The following is a 20001-nucleotide window of genomic DNA, read 5'->3' on the forward strand; positions in this document are numbered from 1 at the left end:
TGGAGAAGGTCTCCTACCGCGCACGGACAGACGCTCACTCGGCGCTGAAACGGGGACCCGGGAGCCCGGGAGCGTCCTCGGGGCTCACCGGGACGGAAAGAGTGACGCATGCGCAGAGCGAGAATTCGGAGCTGGAGTCTAGGGACGAGATCCCACCCAGCAGGCGGAAGGCCCGAACCGGGTCTGTGCAGTCACTGCACTAAACATGCTGATGTGCAGACAAGGAGCACCGCCCAACGGGACAGATACTGCAGATGTAAGTCAAGGCAAGCACACAAGCTAATCCGTGTGTCGTTCAGTAATGCCTGTACGTGCGGTGACAGCAGGAAGACTGGGACTGAAGGACCCAAGCGCCCAATCCACGACGGCAGCTGCCCCGGGGAAGGGGAGATGGGATGGGAAACCAGGTGATTCCAATTTACCTGCAATAGTCCACTTCCTTTATAAAAAAAAAAAATAAGCCCAATGACAGCCTATAAATGTTTGTGCATTGAGGGTGGTATTTAAAGTTATTTCCTGTAGCTTCTTCACTTACACACACACAAACACACAGCTTCTTTAAATTAAATTATATAAAACAAAAGGCAAATGACAAACCACAGAAAGCATGACAAACAGGAACTTAATACCAATATGCAAAGAACCCAATTAACCGTCCAATATTTAAAAAGTAGGCAAAGAGAGATGACAAAGTATGGACAGCCAGAAACTATTTGAAGACTCTTGAATGTGTCTCATGATTTAAAAAAACTTGCAAACGAAAACAACATTCCACGTTGTGTCAGGCTGGCAGGGGTCGGCAGGAGCCGCACGCAGACAAGGAGACTTGATGAATGACGCTGACAGAGTGAACAACGCTGACGGAGACACTCCCAGCAGGAGGGAGGGACAGGAGTGCCTGGGCCAAGGGCGCGAGAGAAACTCTGGTGCGAGGTGCTCACAGAATTTAGAAAGTTCAGGTTACTCTGACCCAAACACCCTGATGCAGGAATGCATCCAAGGGCATAATCAAAGGTCGGTTGTTTCAAGGGTCTTCATCTCAGCATCGTGCAGAAACACCTAAAATGACAGCAGCTGCACGTCTAGCTCCGGTACCATAAACGACAGTATTCATACTATTACGCAGGCATAGAATAGATGGCTTTCCAAAGGAGATTTAATGACCCAGAGACGTACTTAAAATACTTGAAGGGGTGGGGGTGGGGGGTTACAGAAGTGTGTGTGTTGTGTGTGTGTGTGTGTGTGTGTGTGTGTGTGCAGGCATGGGTATACATATTCACACACCTATACGATGGCAGAATTCTGTGCACGCTCACACCCCCCGAGGTACACCAGCTGGTACCAGTCACCACCTCTGAGCATGATCATGAGGGTTTTAATTGTTTTTTTTTCCTGCAATAATCGTATTACTCACAGCCTGACACAAACTGTCACGGCATGAGGAGTGTGACTGTGGCAGTGGGGCATGCTGGAAGGCCAGGAGTCTTGAGCTCTCCAAACCCTCTTATTTCCTGTCCTTCCTTCCAAGTTACTTCTACGCACGTCTAGAAAGTTCCAGAACCTTCACAAGTATTTCCTAACTCTGCTAATCTAGGGTAACAAGATGAGGGCTTATAATTTCCCACCAAGATGAAAAGAAAGGAGGTAAGGCTGCAGCTGCCGGGGAGGCCACTAGAGGGAGCCAGCAGGCCACCTAAAAACCCCACAGGGCTTCCTAGAGAGAGGTGAGCAGGGGCGTCAGGCTTCTGACCTATTGGGACAGAATGCCCAGCTCTGGGTCCAAGAGTAGGTCCCGGAAGTTCTAAAGAATCTGAGCTGGGAATGAATGTCTTCTTTTAACAGAGGGCAGATTACCTCTGTTCCAAAATCATCGGGGGAGATCATTAAACGTGCCAGACCGCTGAAGCCTCTGGTGTTCTAAGAAAGGCAAGTTCACCAAGAGCTTTTACGCTTTGGATATCAACAAGTATCAACAAGGACTTTCTCTAAGTGATGACAGTCGCTCGTGATTGCCATCACCGCACATTTCTGTGAACGGCTGAGAGAGGGTAAAGCCACAAACTCTCTTCCTTGGAAAGGAACCTCTCTCTGGCTCTGTGGGATGTTCTGGGACTTAGCTCAGGGAAGGAATCGGAAATGTGAATAAATATTTACTTAGATCTAAACTGGCAGCCTCAGAGAAATGAGTACATAAAACAGAGGACATCTGAACGTTAAAATATTGTGTAGCCATTGAAATACCATTCAAATAAGTGTTTTAGTGACACTGGAAAATGCTTCTATTATAGAAACACAATCAAAACACATTAGTCAGTGAAAAAGGAAAGCTGGACAACTGTATTTATAGTACCATTCCATTTCAGTAACTTACACACACCACTGAAACACACACACACACACACACAACCCGGGAAGACATAAAACTAGTAGTAGTTACTAGGAGATAGCATTGCAGGGAAATTTTGCTTTCAACTTTACAAAATTTAAAAATCTTACCTCGTATTATGTATCACTGGTAAGTTGCATGAAGGGGAAGTTCCACTTCCTACTTTATACATTTCAGTGTTTCAAGTTTTTTATAGTATTAGGTACATTGGTAGATAATGAGAGAAATTTCACTTTTTGCTTCCTACATTTCTGTATTAAACTTTTCTAGAATTATGTATTTATAATCTAAAAAAGCACTTTTTAAAATTTTTTAAAGGAAACTCCTTATGTCATAATATGAAAAGTAAAAAAGAATCTAAAAATTGTGTATTTCAACTACGGAAAGAAGAAATGCAAAGAAAAAGACCGGACAAGAACTCTGCCTGAGAGTGAGAGTACCTCGGACACACGGCGCCTGCCTCACGGGGGGACGTGCCCGGGTTGGGCGTTTGCTCTGCGTTTGATTCTTTCAGCTCTCATACCCCTCCCCCAAACCTTCCTAACTTTTCATAAGGATCATCATTTTTTTAAGATTTTATTTATTTATTTTTAGAGAGGGAAGGGAGGGAGAAAGAGAGAGAGAGAGAGAAACATCAATGTGTGGTTGCTGGGGGCCGTGGCCTGCAACCCAGGCATGTGCCCTGACTGGGAATCGAACCTGTGATGCTTTGGTTCGCAGCCCGCGCTCAATCCACTGAGCCACGCCAGCCAGGGCAGGACCATCATTTTAAAAAGTGCACGGCTGGCTCGACAAACTCTCTTGCTGCTCGTCCCCAGAACTGAGAAGTCCCGTGCCTGGAGGCCAGGGAAGGGGCTCAGAGGTTGTACCTGCTTCTTCTTTCTTAAAAAAAAAAAAAAAATTAATAAAAACAAATTGAGGACTCCCCCACAGACCTCAGAGAGTGGGGCCTTATGAGCCTTCCCTGGAGAACTCAAAGTCCAGTTTTTACTTCAGTCTTAAACGCGCATCTAAGTTTAGACACCGAACCCCACGTCCAAATGTCTCAGTTTGCATTTTGTCAGTGGGAGAAAAGGCTACCATCTGCTGGTTGGCTTCTATGTTTCAGGCACTGCATTTAGAACTCTCCTATGTTACGAAAGTTTGTTAGATGTTTAAAAACACTCTCCCACGTGACCACGTCACCAGGGCCCCTTTCTGCCCCTGTCCCGCCACATGCCTCTCGGAGACAAGTCCTCACGTCACCCCGCGCCACCTCCTCTGGGTCTCAGCGAGTGTGGCGAGGGCCCACCAGAGAGAGAGAGGCAGAAACAAAACCCACCCCACGTCAACAACCACCACGGAGCAGCACGAGGGGGCGGGAGCGGATTATTCTGGGGAATCCCTGGAAACGACACCCCAGGATTGCTCCCAACTCTCTGGGTGTCCTCGACTCTTCATACAAACACAGCACTCCTCCGTGACGTGTTTCTGCCTGCATCTGCTCAACTCTGAGGCTCTGCGAGGCTCGCCCAGGCAGTGAGAGGGCAGGACAGGTTTGTGGCGCCCAGGTTTGTGGGTCCTGCGTGCATGCTTGCCCCCCCCCGTGCCCCGGGCCCCCCTTGTGGGGTGCACTAGGGACGTGGAATCTAGTTTCTCTGCTCCCACCCCGACTGGGGAAGGGAATTCCCATTTTTGAAGCACTTTCTATTTACCGGCCACGTCCCCTACATTGTATCGCGCTTGATTATCTCGACAACTCTGTACAAATCTCACGCACAGGGTGTATCTCCTGCTTGGTGACCGACTCCCGCAGGCGCGTGAAGGTTTGGTCGGGCCGATAACAGCAAGCAACTCGGAGAATGAAGCAGGAAGGCAGAGGGCGAGACGTCACTCCAGCCCCGGCCTGGGACACAGGCACCAGCTAACCTGGAAATGCCTGGAGTCAGGGCCTGCGAGTCCCATTCAGGTGCTGAACCCAGGCCCGTCCTTGCTGACAGAGACGCAGGAGCGGCCGGCCAACACTAGGTGGCCCCAAAGCACAGCCTGGACCAGCACAACCCCCGGAGAGCTCAGAGCTGGCGGGTGGAGGCAGCTGGCCGCGGTCATTCCAGAAATCCCGCAATAAGGGGGCCCGCACTTTCGAAGGCTGTGTCAGCCAGGCCCACTTGCCTACGGATTTGTTCCGCCAGCTTGCAGGTGGAAGGAGGTGGGTTTCTTGGCCTTCTGGATCGAACTGCGGGGAAGGGGACTGGAAGCAAGTCTGGGTGTCCTCGCTCCCTGTGGCAGCACACACACACACACACACACACACACACACACATGGGTGGAGGTGACACCCAGGAGCTGGCTGTGGCTGTGCCGGCCAGCGCCCACGGAGACCGAGGACAGACCGGAACGGGGGCGGGGTGGGCACCAAGCTGTGATGCCGTGACTCCCTAACCGCAGGCCCCCCCCCCCACCTTCAGCACCAGCTGGCGGGTGTGTCCAAACACGGATTCCTGGGTTCCAGGCCGGAGACTCGGACCTAGTGGGTCTGTGAGGTGCTGAGAACCGGCCTTTCCCGGCGATGCTGCCGCTGGATGAGACTCATCGGGGTCAAGGGCTGAGACCCAGCCCACCCCCGGACAATCGGCATCAAATACGAGGGGGAAGCCACAGAGGGGGAAGGCTTGTCAGTGTGACACCTTTATAATTCTAGTTTCAGAACCATCCTGCCGCTAGTGATACACACACCTGAAATCCACCGGTTTTTCCAGAGCTTTAGAAGACTGTAGCTAGAGGTGCTCTTTTTTTTAAATTACTATTTTAATTGTCATTGCAGTACAATTTTCTATCTTTTACTTCCATCCCAGCCCACCCACCCAGCTAGAGGTGCTCTTTATTTAAGAGTTTATAAAATATTGACTAATGAATGTACAGACTCATCAGGAATCCCCTGTAAAAGCTGCTTCCCACAGATGCAATGAATGAATATTTTATACTTGTCTTCGGGGTGCCTTCTGTTGAAGAGGGAAAAGTGAGGGGGCAGAGCCAGTGTGGCTGACACAGGGACCAGCGGTGGAGGTGTCAGAGAGAGAGAGAGGTCACAGACAGCTGGCCTCTAACCCATCAATCAAACTAACAGCCACACGCCCCCCTCGGCCCGCCCCTCTGCAAATAGAAGCACTGCCTCTATTCCGGAAAAGTAATTGGCCCTTGGCTGGAAGACCTCGCCACAAATTTCAGTTTCCAAAGTAGCTCCCTGAAAAGTAAAAATGTGAGGTTTTCCTGACATTGAGATGAGAAGGTCTGAGAAAAGGAAGTAGAAACTAACAATCGTTTAGACCAGCGATTTTCCGCCTTTTTGGTTGCATGGCACACATAAGCTCATTTCTAAGGCTCTATGGCACACACCGGAAAACATACGTTGTGCTGACCGACAAAACAAATAGGTATCATTTTCATTCATTCACACAGCACAGCTACTGCAGTGTTGGCTGTTGTCATTTTTTTTTTTTTGACAATCGAAGGGAAAAGAGGTCAGTGCCCCTGACTAAAATAGTCAGGTACTGCATGTTTTAAAATTTCTTGCAGCACACCGGTTGCAAATCGGTGTTTTAGACTGTGTTTTAATCGAACCGGTCATTCCGACCTGTGTGGTCCACAGTGGCCACCGGGTGGCTATCTGTATGTAAACCTAAGCTAATTTTAAAGACGCAGCTGGAGTACTTGAACTAGGAACACGTGAAGGACCCGCTGGACCCAGTCTGACGGGGGCGCCAGCTTCGCGCATCTGCACGGCTGCACGAAGTTCTGCCTGATCCGCTTCTTCCCACAGCAGCTCCCAGAATAGGGCCGCGCTGCAAACACATGGCCAATAACAGAGCAGCAGGAAGAGACCAACGGACCACACTGGTTTGGCTCAGAAAACAGGTCGACCAGGGTTTCACAGGCTCGGGCGGCCTCAGTGGCCAAGAGGGGCGGGGGCGGAAAAGCACTCAGGGTGGCGTCCTCGGCTTTGCCGGTTCCCAGAAATGACAGGCTGGCCGGTCCCTAACCCCCTGGGGTCCTTGGGAGGGGGGTGCCGTGGGGAGGACAGAGCTGGGGACCGCGGCGGCGCCGGGGAGCCCAGCACAGCGCGGGCGGGCTCGCAGGGAGCACCGGGCGCCCGAGGCCCTGCGTCCCCCCAGACGGCAACCTCCCGGGGCTGAGAACCGGCTCCCTCCGCGCCTGCCCGACTCCCCCAGGCGCCCCGCCTCCCTCCCGGCTCACCTGCGGTCCAGGGCCAGGGCTGGGTTTTGTTTGTAATCCCCACCTGTCGGATTTACTTTCACGATAACGTGGGAAAAGGCAACGCAAAATCCAGGCCCCGGTTAACTCTGTCCGACTGTTAGTTAGGAAGGTTCGCGAACAGCGTGCGCTCCTGCGCCTCCCCCGTTTCCCGGCCGGCGCGGAGGAGGCCCGCGCTCCCCACTCACCGCACCACCCCGCGCGCTCAGTGCGCTCTGGGTTTCACGAGGCCGTTCTTCCTGTTTTCCGTCCCCACTCTGGCCAGACCACCCCCCCCCCACCCCCCCACCCCCCCCACCCCCCCGATCGGCGAAGGCACCCGCACAGAGAGGAAGGTCCTGGGGGTTGTTCAGCGGAGCGTGGAACTGTGCGGAGGAACCAGCACGGCCGGGCCGGGGCAGGGCGGAGGCGACACAGCAGCCCCCGGCGCCCACGAGCGCCGGGAACAGCGCGGCTCCCACGGGCTCCAGCCCGGGCCGGTGCGTGTGGGCCGCGGGGTCTTCCGTGAAATGCTCAGGGAGGCTCCGCCCTGGGAGTGAGGGAGTAACTAGACTGAGCTCTGCTCCAACTCACAGGACGAGTCGTAAGAGCCACGCTGGGAAAGGGCACTGTTATATCTACACATATGTGATATAGATTTACAGCTACAGTATAGCAACACACATTATTTATCATATACTGTATCGCGCCCAGGAGACCCAGGGAGCGTCTGTGATGCCGGAGGAAAGCTCAGGCCTGCGGAAAGACCTCCTTCCCTAAACCCAGGCTTCCGGCTCTGACTCAGGCACCCGGTGCGACATCTTCACGCCAACCGGGTGCGGGGTCCCCTGACCCAGCGGCCGGCTCTCCCCTCCCCGCGGAGAGCTGGGGAGGCAGGCGCCCCGCCGGGGGCACAGCCAGGTTTCCGCCGTGGTCCGGGACGACTGAAGGCGAGAGGAGAGCCGACTCCCACCCCAACCCACGCGTGTGCGTGGAGTGCAGGCGTGGCCACTCAGGACGTACGCCCCACTGAAGCTACCGGTACGACCACCTGCAGTGCAAAACCCCGACTCAATCCACGTAGAATCTGATGTTCTTCTGCGCCAGGGACTCGGTGGCCTCTGGCTGAATCAGCGGAGTCTGACCGAGGAGACCAAGCCGGTGCCAGCGGCAGGGCGCCCCGCGGAACGGGCCTTGCTGCAGGAGGACGCAGAGAGAGCCTCTGGCCCTGCTGGGTGAGCGGCCCGCACAGCCCTCGGCCCCGCGGTCTGATCCGGTTGTCTCCGATCTCTCCCTCGCCCGCCGACTTCCTCCGGGACCTGCCCACTCCTTTCCCACACTCTTGGTCTGCAGCCTCTCCCCGGGGTCCCACGGACTCACTAGGCTCCCACGTGAACCCTGCATCCGACGAGGAACGCTGGGACGGCCCCGGAGGCTCAGACATGCAGGGGTCAAAGGCCTCAAGGAGGACGAGAACTCCCAGCAAAGCCCTGGGTCCACGTCTCTGCTCTGGGTGCAGCTGCAGTCCCCTCTCCCCTCTCCCAGGCCCCAGGCACTGGCTCTTCTGCATCACAGCCCCAGGGCATGCGAGCACCCGGCCCTCTCGCCGCCACACAGCCCCCAGGCGGCAGCTGGACCTGAGAAGTCTGGGCAGACCCCACGCCCAGAGCCAGCCCCTTGCTTCGGCGTATGCTCTCTCTGCGCAAAGGTGACGCTATAGCAACGGACAGTGAGGGCCGTGGGGGCACACGGTCCTGGGCTCCAGTGCCGACCGCCGTTCCTAACTGCCACGGAGCCAACTGCCAGCAAACTGAACTTGCTGAGCCGCCGTCTGCCCGTCTGCCCGTCTGCCTGCCTGCCCGTCTGCAAAGGGAGGGCAATGAGGCCGCTGCAGTCGCCGGACTCTTCTGGGACGGAGTGGGCTGGGGTGGGGGGAGGGCTCCGCCCGTGGGGCCCAGCTGACAGCAGAGAGCTGGAAGGCTCACCTGCTAACCGCCGCAGGTAACATTGTTTCACTGTATCCATTAGCCCACAGTGAAACCGCTTCAGTGTTGCCCCATTTTGCCTGGTGATGAGGCACCGAGGGAGGCACCCGGGGACGCTGGGACGGCCGTCTGAAGCACGCAGGCCTGCTGTGCATGACGGAGTCCCTCCCTAACTCGGGCTCCAGTGCCGAGACTCCGCGCGTTGTCAAAGCCAGCGACAACGGCAAACGGGACCTCGGGGCCGGTATTCAGACTCGGCAGGGAAAACCAAGGAGCTGCCCAGAGCCCTCCTGCGCTGCGGAACCCACTGCGGGAGGGGCCGCCAACCACGGGCGGGTTTCCTCGGAGACCCCCTTCCATCGCTGGGCCCACTCCTCGTCGTTGTATTTGCCTGCAGGAACCAACGGCCCCTCCTCGGCGCTCCGGGCGCAGGCGGCCCCCAACTCAGAGCTGCCCCCGACCGGGTCTAAATGGGCGACTTCGCTATAAATCCCACGCTCGGTCCTTAACAGGCACGGACGGACGTTTGGCGTGTGGGAGGCGGGGTGGGCAATGGCACATCTTCCTCACTGGGTTGGTTTTCCCCTCAGGTATGCCTGGTGGGTCACAGTGCGCCCCACCCGGGAATGCCAGCCCTGGGTCCCAGCGCTGCCGGTCACCACCAGCTCTGGCCTGGACTTGCTCACCCCAGCACTGTCCCCTGGATGGGCGCTAGCTGGCCCTGGGCGGCCTTCCTCTGAGCGCACACCGGCGCCGGACACACGTCCCATCAGCATGGACTGCCTGCACCCTAGTCCTCCTCCCCCACGACCTGGGCACCCCATGTTCCGTGAGCCCAGGGGCAGGAAGCACGTGGGAGGTCTCATCTAGGCCGTCGCCTGCCAGTGACGGGCCCGTCTTGCTACAGATGGGCCGCCCGCGGCAAACCGGTCTCCCCAGGACCCTGGGATGGACGTCTGCCCGTCCTCACAAAGGGCACGGAGGCACGCGCTCGGGACCTGACGCCGCCCCGGCGTGCGGACACTGGGCCCTGCCGCTTGTCCCTCGGCGCCCGCCCTGGAAAGTGCCCTCAGGATGCCACTTGACCCCGCAAGGCCAGGACACTCTCCCTCCCTTCTCCCTTCCCCTCCCTGAAGCCGCAGGCGGGCGCCAGCGTCCCCTCAGATGGGCCACTTGACACTAAGTGTCCAGACGCAGTGCTCGTGGCCACCGGCCAGGCCGTGTCTGCGCTCCCCACGACCCTCCCTCCCGCCCCACGGTGCACCCGGAGGCTTCCTGCGAGGGCCCAGCCCGGGCACAGCCAGCGCCGGGGGTGGGCAGGGCCTGCGGGGGAGGCAGGGAGAGCCACAGCGCCCATCTCCACGGCAACCCGACACACCCGCTGTGAGAAAGAAGGGCACTTGAACAAACCACAGAAACGCCCACACACGCTGCGCCCGGAAGCCACTTCTGGGAGCGAGCACCAAGGAAACAATTCAGCAGAGGGGAAAAAGATGCATGCGCAAAGACATTGGCGCCCGTGGGCGATAACCAGCAGACTGGAATCCAGTGAGCTCGGGGCGGTAAGACCACGGGACGCCCTCGGTTACTAGGGAACGGCCCCAATGATTACTGTGAAGACGGCAGAGTTTATGACAAAAGAGTCCATCAAAGAGGATACACTTTATGTGCTATGATTACAATGACTGGAACTTGGGAGAAACTGTGCACCAATTTGTATACACTTGGGCAAAGCCTGGAAGGGAAGATACAAGTGAAACGCCCGTGTTACAGGAACAGGACAGGTTTCTGCCTCTCAGCCTTTGTCTGTGGCTGCCAAGCTGGTCTCACAGCGGAAAACAACTGAACTGAACACTGGTGCTTCTTGTGGGCAGCGGGGAACCAGGGTGAGGCCCCGGAGACCCTGCACCCCCCCCATGGAGGAGAAGGCCTAAGGGGGGACGCCTGGGACCCTCCCAGGACCCAAGAGGACCGACCAGAGGCAGTGAGAGCAGCTTCCTGGCTCCCCGGGTGCCTGTCAGTCACTGAGACAAGACAGTGTCTCCTCTCTGATGAGAGGCGGGCTGCATCTGGGACTGGCTGCTCCTTGCCCCACAACCGTCCTCGGGGCCCCTCCTGTGTCCTCCCTTCAGGTGTGTGGGACAAGGACCCGGGACGCTGGCATGTCCTTCGTCCCCTCATCTGTACGAGTCATAAACTGTCTGCACCTACAGGAGGCTCAGAGCGTCTCTACCAGGCAGACCCGTCAGGCCTTGGCCTTGCCTCGGAGCAGGTGTGAACTGACAAGGTCCCAGCACGTTGTTTTTCATGCACCATCGGTGCAATCCAAGAAGTGAGTGTGTGCGTGTGCGTGCCGACGGGAACGCATCTCCACAGCCGTCGTAAATGAAACGGGGGAAACGGGAACACACACACACACACACACACACACACACTGGCCAGCCAGGAAAACAGGGGCGTGCAAGCCTCGTCTCGACTGGGGGGGCCTGGGTTCTCGTGCCAGCTCCGTGCTAGGTTTCCAAACTTGAGAGACTCCCTTCCCCTCTCGGGGCCCCCGTTTCCAGCTCCACCAGCGGGGGGGGGGAAGCGTGGAGGAACCCGGCCCCAGCTATGCCGTCCCCTCCACCCTGAGCGTCATGCGCAGACTTGAGGACCTGCCCAGCCAGGCCTCGGGGCACCCTGGGCCCTGCTCCTGCTGCAAGCCGGTACAGGGCAGCAAGAAGTCACCTGAGCAAAGGCAAAGGACCTCTAGTATCGACGCTGCTCAGCGACGCTGCTCAGACACATGCCTGGTCTCCGATTGCTCCGTCCACGCACAGAGGGAGCTGTGTCTGCACACGACAGGCGTGTACGCGGGCGCCTAGGCACCCAGGAGTGCGTGGCACTCACTTCCAGAAGGAGTCCCGGTCCCCAGGCCTTCGGCAGCTCCGCTCTCGGGCCTGGGGGGCCGGGGCGGAGTGACAGAATGTGGTTCACAGTCGGTATGAGGGCGCCCACCAGCCGGCAGGGCAGGACAGGCCCAGGAGAGTGGTTCCTTCCTGCTGGGGGAACAGGGAAGGCTTCCTGGAAGAGGCAGCCCTCGAGCTGGGTCCTACAGGCCGGTCAGAATGCAAACGTGCGGGGTAGGGAGAGGAGGTTCCAGGGCGCTGTGTGTCCAGAGACATGGGTGTGGGGAGAGAAATTCCGTCTGACCTGGTAAGTTAGTGGGAAGCAACGACAAGGGTCAGACCCTAAGGGCCTTGAATGCCGGACCAAACAAACACTCAGGCCAGCTGGGCTCCTTAAGCCTTCGTGCCCGGCATAGTTTGAAGCAAGATACACTCACTCGTCAAGAAATCGAGAGCTAGTCATGGAGCCACAGGCAGAACCAACAAACTTATTAATAATGTTTTTCCCCAACCCCTTTCTTAGTGCAAATAATGCTTAAGAAAAAAAAAAAACAGCTTCTACTCAGTATTTTCTTCTTATCCTGGAAAACAGAGCCAATGTTGAGACGTACTTTGGCAGGAGCCAAGAGTCAAGGGTAATTGCGAAAAGAAGGCGATCGTAACTCTCGTAGCTACCGAAGAAACGTGTGTCAAAGATTTCATTTCACCCGTGACCTCGTGAGGGGGCCAGAGAGATGCAGGGGCGTCCGCAGGGAACCACGCAGGGTGGCCGCCGGGACTGCTGGGATCGGCGTGCTGAACGGACATGAGACCAAGAGTGGCCGACCCCCACAGGGCGAGAGTCCGCCGCCCCTGCACCGGACGGTCCCCGTGGTCACGGGCAGGAAACACGTGCGCCTCCACCTGGCAGAGTGCGACGCGGCTCAAAGACACGGCCAGGCCCGGGGCCTGGGGAGCCTGGTAACGGGGCAGAGCACTCCCGCCCAGGATGCCCGGGAGACTGTGGGTCCGGTTCAAAGTCCCCACAGGTGCTCCCTGTGAAGGTCGGTCAATGCTGGTCCCCGAGCAAACCACGCACTCCCAGGCACGCGCTCCACGGGGAGCCGCGGTGAGGACTGTCGCAGGCGCCCCGAGCCCGGCCATCGAGGCCCGGCAGGTGAGGAGGCAGGTCCGGGCCCACCTGGTTCCCCATAGACCGGGAGCCGGGGGGGCCACCAGGGCTGTGCCACGCGCCAGCTCCAGGCAAGTCCCTCCCCGCCCTCCTCCTGACTCCTAAAAGGAGCGGCCTGGCACCCCCCCAGGGTGCTCAGCCCTGGCCACCCTAGAGGCGCCTGAGGAGTTCTGAGCTGTACTCTCGCCCCCCCGCCCCAGAAATCCCACCCACAGACTTCCGGAGGTTCTGCTGGTGGCAGCGGCGGGTGGGGGCACGGCCGGCTCTCATCGCCCCAGCGATTCTCAGGAGCAGCTGGGACGGAGAGCCGCCGGCCAGACGATTCGGCCCCTTCGTCCCTGACACTCCGGCCGGGTGGTCATGTCTCCTTCATCTGACAGCGGCTGGCCCCGCTGCAGAGCTGGAGGACACCACAGGGACCTTTTCCAGCAACAGTCACTCCTCGCACCTGATCTTTGGCGGCAGAGACGGTGAAACGAGCACAGCTCCTGACTCGGTCAGCCTCGGCCAGCGTGCTGGCGCCTGCCCACTGTGGTCGCCACCGGGCCGGCGAGAAGTCTGCGGAGCCGGGCCCAGGCCCGGCCCCCTCCTGGGGCGGCTGCCGCGGCCACAACACATGAACCAGAGGAGGACAGAGGTGCCCACGGGTGTGCTGCTGGGCACCGCCACTCGTGAGGGGTGCGTACACAGCCACAGCTCACACTCACACGGCAGCCTTCAAGTCAAAGCCTGGATGGAGGCAGTGTGTTGAGGGGGCCGCGTCCCACTGGGGTCTCTGTGCGGCCCCCACCGTGGGGAGAGAACCGGCCACGACGGGTGGACGATGGGAACGCCCTGTGCTCCTCCCTCGCCCTCTTCGGAGACCCCCGACTGGCATCACAAACCCGACGTCATTGGGGATCCCTCAGAAACCGCTCAACTTACCCCCGGAGTCCACCCAGGGCACCCCCCGGGGCTCTGTGACCCGCTGCCAGGGACAGGCCCCGTGCTAGCACGGAGCCCCACTCTGGAAGGCACCGTCCCTTCAGTGGGGCCGCAGAGGGTGGGGGGCCGTGTCTCCACGGTGGATGCTCCTCCCTCTCCCCCCATTCCCCACCCCCACGGCCCGCCCGGCCTCCCCACCCCCCAACACACTTACTGCAGGCCGCGCAGGTGAAGCAGGCGTCGTGGTAGAGGTTCCCCATGGCCTGGCAGGCCTGGCCGGCCCCAAACACCCCTTTGCTGCACTTCACGCAGGTACCTGCGGGGGCGAGAGAGCACCAGTGAGTCAGGAGGGGCGGGTGACCCGCGTCATCCAAGCCCATGACAAAGCCAGATAGTCCTCTCCACAAGCAGCTCCTCACCACACCCCATGGGCTACTCCTTCGAAATGTCTTTTTGTCTCACACCTCTCCCCCTCGCCCAGCTGGTCAAGGGTCAAGGCTTCCAGCAGCAGGGGACGGCCACCAGCTCCCCGCCCGCCGCCCTCCGCTCTGCACACCTCCACCCGGCCCACCTGCCCCCTTGCCCACAGCTCTCGGAGTCTCCTGCCGTCTTTAACACAACGTCCAGAACACCGCGCCACGCCTGCAACACGCCAAGCACGCAGATCGCAAGATTTCACGTAAACGACTTCCTTTCATTCTCAGTGGGAACCACCCACGAGGATTTGCCATCCTCACTTCTTACAAAAGTACCAGGCCCCCAGCCCCAGGTCCAGCGGTCTGCGAAGCAGGGGCTCTCCCCTGGTGCCTCACCTCTGAACACACACCCCCCCCACCCCGGATCTCAGCTCTTAGCCTCCTTGCTCATAGGCCCCCCTGCCTGGCACCCTGCCCCCATGCCCTCCAGGTCTCCCCCCACCCCTCCAGCCCTCTGAGTCTGAGGCAACGCAGCGAAGCAGAAGTCAGAGAGCCAGGCCGCCTCCCACCTGGCGGGAGTGCACCTGGGAAGCTCTCGGAGCATCGGTCCCTCATCCGGAAAGGGAGGAGCGTCCCACCGGGCCTGCACGTCTGCAGGAGCGGCAGGAGAGGCTGCTTGGCAAACCAAGAGCTCCGAAGAGTTCGTCTACCTCGGCCACGACGCGGTCTCTGAAAGACCCGGGCTTGAACAGTAACGCCACCGTCTGGGGTCCCCCACGCACCGGGGCGCGGGAGCCTCTCTCAGGGCTGCCGCCAGACACGTGAGCAGAGCTGAGCACGGGGCCCCTCCTTCGGTGGAGGCTCGAGAAGCGGGTGTGTAAACGGAAAGGATGATAAACACACTACTGCGCGCGCTCAGCAAGAAGGTGCCTGCGCACGAGGTGAGCTCTTGAAGGCTCTCCGGGTACCAGCTCTCAAACTCGGGCGGGGGGGGCGGGGGGGGGGAGGGGGGCGCGGCCCCTTCCAGCTCTGGTTCCGATCCGTCGGGCTGGAGCTCCCCAACCCTGTGTTTTTCTGACTGTCAATCACCCCACGCTGACCAACAGACACACCACCGTCCATCAGAGGGAGTCCCGGCCGACACCCCTCACGGGACGCACTCACGCCAGCCAGCCAGCAGCGTGTGCACCCAGAACGCACCGCACCAGGGGTCCTCGGGCCGCTCCTCCGAACTCCCCAGGGAAGCAGGTGAGGCCACCTGCAGGGACAGGACGGTGCTGCCCCAGGAACTTGCTCTTGGGGGACTGTGTTCATGGAAAACTCCAGAGAACACAATCTGTGGTTCTTCAATTTCGACATGACGAAAAATTTTCAAGTGTGCAGAGAAGCTGAAAGAATCATACAGGGGTCCCCCGTATACCCACCACCCCAATTCCATCTCTGTTAACACCGATCAATCCAACCTCCCACCTTCTCTTTCTTTACTCGCTGTGAAACCGCCTGTGTGTGCAGGCGTGTGCCTGTGTGTGCAGGCATGTGCACACGTGTGCATGCATGCAGGACGAGACCGCAGGGCAGCTGGTATTCCGCACTCAGCAAGCCAGAGAGCTAGCAGCATGCCCCCACAGCTACGAAGTAGAAAACCCTCAAGGACCTCAGAGGCATCCGCATGTCCTCCTGTCTGAGAATTTCACTCACAGACGACGTAGGCTGCTCCGACGCCCGGACATACATCGGTTCTGGACACGCTCGGAGCTGCGACAGTCAGCGGGGACACTGAGCGTGAAGACAGCGGGGTCCTGCCTCGACCCCTCCTCCGTGGGGCTCATTTCAGCCAGCTCCTCGCCCCCGGGGACAGGGCAGGGGCAGGGGCAGCGGCTGCTGGGACCCCGAGCACTGGTCACCGGAGCAGGCCGGGCCGGGTGGCCTCTGGGGCATCCCTGTGTGGGAGCGTGGGGACGTGAAGGCGAGGACATTGGCACGGCTGCCAGTGGACTAAGCACCTACTGTGCGCGATGCCCGGGCGTCTGCCTGCCCCTGCTGGTGGGCCGCACCCTGACCCTGGCCTCCACGAAGGCCCAGCCGGGCACCCACGGGGGTGAATCCCTCCCCACGTAGCTCCGTGTGCCACCCTGTCCCCTCCCGCTCGTCCCCTCATATCCGGGGTGCACATGTCCGTCCCCCCGGTAGGCGTCTATTACAGAGACTCAGGGTCTTACTCATCTCTGAACACTGGCAGGCACTGACAGAGCACGCTTAGTAGGCCTTCAGCAAACACATGAAAACAGAAGTGGGTCACACGGACATCTCTGGGCGCTGGCTGTGGCCTGACTCAGATGCAGCCGATGGGGGGGGTGGTGCCCCCGAAAAACGTCAGATGTCAAGTCATGGCGCGGTGTGGACGGCCCCATCCGGGCATCCGAGCCCACTTCCCGCCGCCCCGTCCCCAGTCCCCCACTGGCCTGACCCTAAACCTTGACCCCAGGCGGCGGAGGCTGGGACGGAGGCCGGCTCGGCCCACGGCGGCCAAAGGGCGCTCGGAGCAGCTCGGGGGGAACTCTGCTCACCCACGTGAGCGAGGCCGCCCCTGAGGGCAGCCCCATGTCTTCCCCACCTAGTGCCGCGGCCTCTTTGCCGCAGAAACGTGACCGCGAAGGGCCGAGGAGCCGGGGGAGCGGAGGGCGGCACGGTCAGCCCGGCCGCCGTGCACCGGCGAGCGCGGCGGGAGGAGGACCGGCCTCCGAGACAGCGCGCCGAGGAGGACGGAGGCCGAAGGAAAGAGAAGGCCCGCGTCAGGGGGAGCAGTGGGGACACGAACTCGCCCTGTTGGGGTTCGGGGGCCGAGGTCGGAGCAGCTGACCCGCTCCCGCCTGTAAAGCGCAGGGCAGGACGGACAGCGCCTTCGAGTGGACGCGGACGACCGCCGGGGCCCCCCGGGCTTCCTGCGGCTTCATCTCCTGACATCAGGCCTTCCGCCCCCGCCTGCGGCCGGCGGGGGACACCGTCTTCTGGCTTCCTCTGCATCTGGGGGCTGGGGCCTGCCGGCTTCCACCTGCCCCTCCCCCCGCTCTCGCTGTCCCTTCCTCGGGCGGCCGGCCGGACCTTCCTCACACGGCTGACATCCTCCCCCAGCGTGTGGCCGGCTCGCACAGGACACAAAGCAAGGAAGGGCCATCGGCCAGAGCCGGGAAGGTCCCGTAAGGAGCCACGTAGAGAGGAAAGTATTCCATCCTTGTGGCTTGTGGTGCGTGCACAGAAAACTACCACGTGGGCAGGAAACAGACCGGTTCTTCCTTTGGTAGGAAAAAGAAAGTCACTTCAAGTCAATGTCATGGGCTAGGAAGCAACGCACCCACCAGACCCCCGGCTGGGAGTCTGCGTCCAGTGAGGGAGCCGCTGCCGGCACCCCTCTCTGAAACCCAAGTTCTAGAAGGGAGCATGCTGTCACCTGAAGGTCACACTGCCGGGAGCATCGGGGGAGGGGCTGTGAGCCCGGGCTCCGACTCCAAGGTCCTCTTCTCCCCATCTGGCCAGCAGATGTGGCTGCTCCAGCCACACATACGGGCCCCCCCAAAAAACAGGGGGCTCCTCCCTCACCCCCTACACATCCCTGCTCAGGGATTCAGACCCCAGGTCTCCTGGCTCACCTCCCACCGGGACCTCAACCACAAGGCTCCCCGCCACGTGGGCCCCCGTTCCTCCTGCCCGTCCGCCCAGGCCGCTGCAGCTGCAGCTGCACATTCACCCCACAAACACTTCTCTCGCGCTCACGCCAGGCCAGGCTCTCTCCATGCGCTGGCGAGCAAAGGGGCCGCACTCTGGCCCTGCCCCTGTGAACTGGCCACCCAGGGAGCCAGGGAGCCAGGCTGCCAGGCTGACCACGCTCGTCGAGGGCCCTGCTGAGTGGCCTGGCGAGAGGCTCAGGCTCGTGAAACACTATGAAGTGTGTGCGCTGGTCTGTGACCCCAGTTCTGACACAGGGTCCCTAAACCCTCTGCAGTTTCCTGGGTGACGGGAGTGTCTTTTGTTCTCAGGAGGCGATTCTGGGTGGGCTCCCGGGCGGGGGGGCTTGTCCCCCAGGAAGGCCAAGCCTCGAGCACAGCTTGGCACTTGCAACCCCACCCCGTCCCCCGGAGAGGGCAGGGGGCACACCCACCCACCGGGAGGGTGGCACGCCCCCCTCCACGGGGCAGCAGCTCCTGTGCCCAGACCCTTCCAGACTCGGCCTGTGGACCTCTGTACCTGGCTGTTCGCCTGATTCCTTTATCACCTGCTTCACAACCAACTGGACAACGGAAGCTCTACCCTGAGATCTACGCGCCGCTGTGGGAAATAACCAAGCCCGAGGAGGCAGTGTCGGGAGCCCCAGTGCACAGGCAGCCAGCCAGTCAGAAGCACACGTGACAACTGCACATGCCCGACTGGCGCCGGCAGTGGGGGCGGCGGGGGACAGTTCGACGTGGGGTCGACACTAACTACCTCCACGGCGGCAGAGCTGAACTGACCCACAGGGCCCCCCGGCTGGTGCGGAGACCCGGATGGCGTGGGGTCGCCGCACAGCGGGTGTCAGGCGTGTCGTGAGTGTGCGTGGCCCCTTCCCTGCAGGTCTCTAAAGAAACCCCCAACGGGGGAACGTGAGGGTTGTGTTCTCACACGGGACTGTGACGACCCGAGCTCAAACACCAGGGCAGGGGGGGGAGAAACTGCACTCGCAGGGGAGAGGAAGAGCGGGAATTCCGCGCCCCCCCGCAGCCGGACTTCCTGCCCACTGACCGGTTCTCCAGACCACGCTTTGGGGAAGTGGGCATGCACGTGGTCAACACGACCAACAGCTGGCGTTTCTGCACAGAGGTCGTCGCCGCCACAGGTGAGGCAGTGGCCACACCCACCGTCCCCTCCCCGGAGATGGCACCTGCGCCCCTGCCTTTGCCAAGTCCCCCCTTCCTTCCCCCTCCTCTCCCCGGGCAGCCACGGCCCGGCTTTCTGTCCCCACGGGCCAGCGTGCACTTTCCAGAGGTCACCTCAGTGGACTGCAGAGTGTGCGCTGTTTTTTTTTTAACCCATTGGCTTGCACGCAGCGTGATTATTCTGAGAGTCTCCTGTGCTGCTGCCGCGTGCACCCAGCGTTCCTTCCTTCTCGCTGCTGAAGAGTACCCCATCGCTCCGGGGGGACCGCAACGGGTTTCGCCGCCCCCTGCTGAGGGACACCTGGGCTGTGTCTCCAGCTGGGGGCTGCGCGAGCACAGCTGCTGTGTCCAAGGGTTTGTAAGGACACGCATTTCTTTTCCTCTCGGGTGAAGACCGAGGGGCGGAGCAGCGAGGCTCGGTGGGGGGGGGACACATGTTTAACTCCAGACTAAGCTGCCGAACTGTTCGCTGGGCAGGCCGGTCGGCCACCCCACACACTCCCACGGGCACCTCATCGGGGCTCCGTCTCCCTGTCCCCGCCGGCACAGGCCGCCGGCCAGGGGCCTGAGCAGCACTCCGTGGGCTTATCTGCCATCCCGCCCCTTCTTTGGGGAGGCGTCTGCACAAAGCTTTGCCTCCCACCCTTTCTCGCTGCTGACCTTTCTCACTGCTGAGTCACCAGGATCTCTTATCTATTTGGGATACAAGTCCCTTATCAGACACCCGCTTTGCAGAGATTTCGCTGGAGTCCTGTGAACGCCCGCAGGCTGCCGCCGTCTCCCAGACGCCCGGCGGCACGGCAGCTCAAGGGTCTGTGGGCTCTGCCTCACTGCCCCCCCCCCCCCGGCCCCATGGGCCGAGCCGGGCCCTCGCCCCACACAGGGGGCTGCAACAACCCCAGTGCTCGCCTGGTTCCCTGCCCGGCTCCCAAACATCACCGTCCTTCACTGCCCAACGTCCGGTATCTTGGAGACCTTTGGTTCACGTATGTTGTCTGCCTTCTGCAGGCTGTTTCCGGCAAGAGGTCAATCCAGTCAGTCCCCGTCACTCTGTCCCCCGTGGGAATTACTAAGCATCTTAGGTACCGAGCACC

The 20001-nt window shown here is 60.2% G+C and overlaps 1 protein-coding gene across 1 annotated transcript in view; it reads right to left on the reverse strand.

The window, feature by feature from the left end:
* The window catches only part of LIMD1 (LIM domain containing 1), a 53150-nt gene that overhangs the window by 14403 nt on the left and 18746 nt on the right, over window positions 1-20001 (reverse strand). The window contains exon 2 of the mRNA XM_045856802.1: window positions 13799-13900. Within this exon, the coding sequence (XP_045712758.1) occupies window positions 13799-13900 (102 nt within the window). The remainder of the gene's footprint in view (window positions 1-13798; window positions 13901-20001) is intronic.

The sequence above is a fragment of the Phyllostomus hastatus genome, unplaced genomic scaffold (genome assembly GCF_019186645.2).
Source record: "Phyllostomus hastatus isolate PE091 unplaced genomic scaffold, TTU_PhHast_1.1 phas_scaffold_129, whole genome shotgun sequence".
NCBI lineage: Eukaryota > Metazoa > Chordata > Mammalia > Chiroptera > Phyllostomidae > Phyllostomus > Phyllostomus hastatus.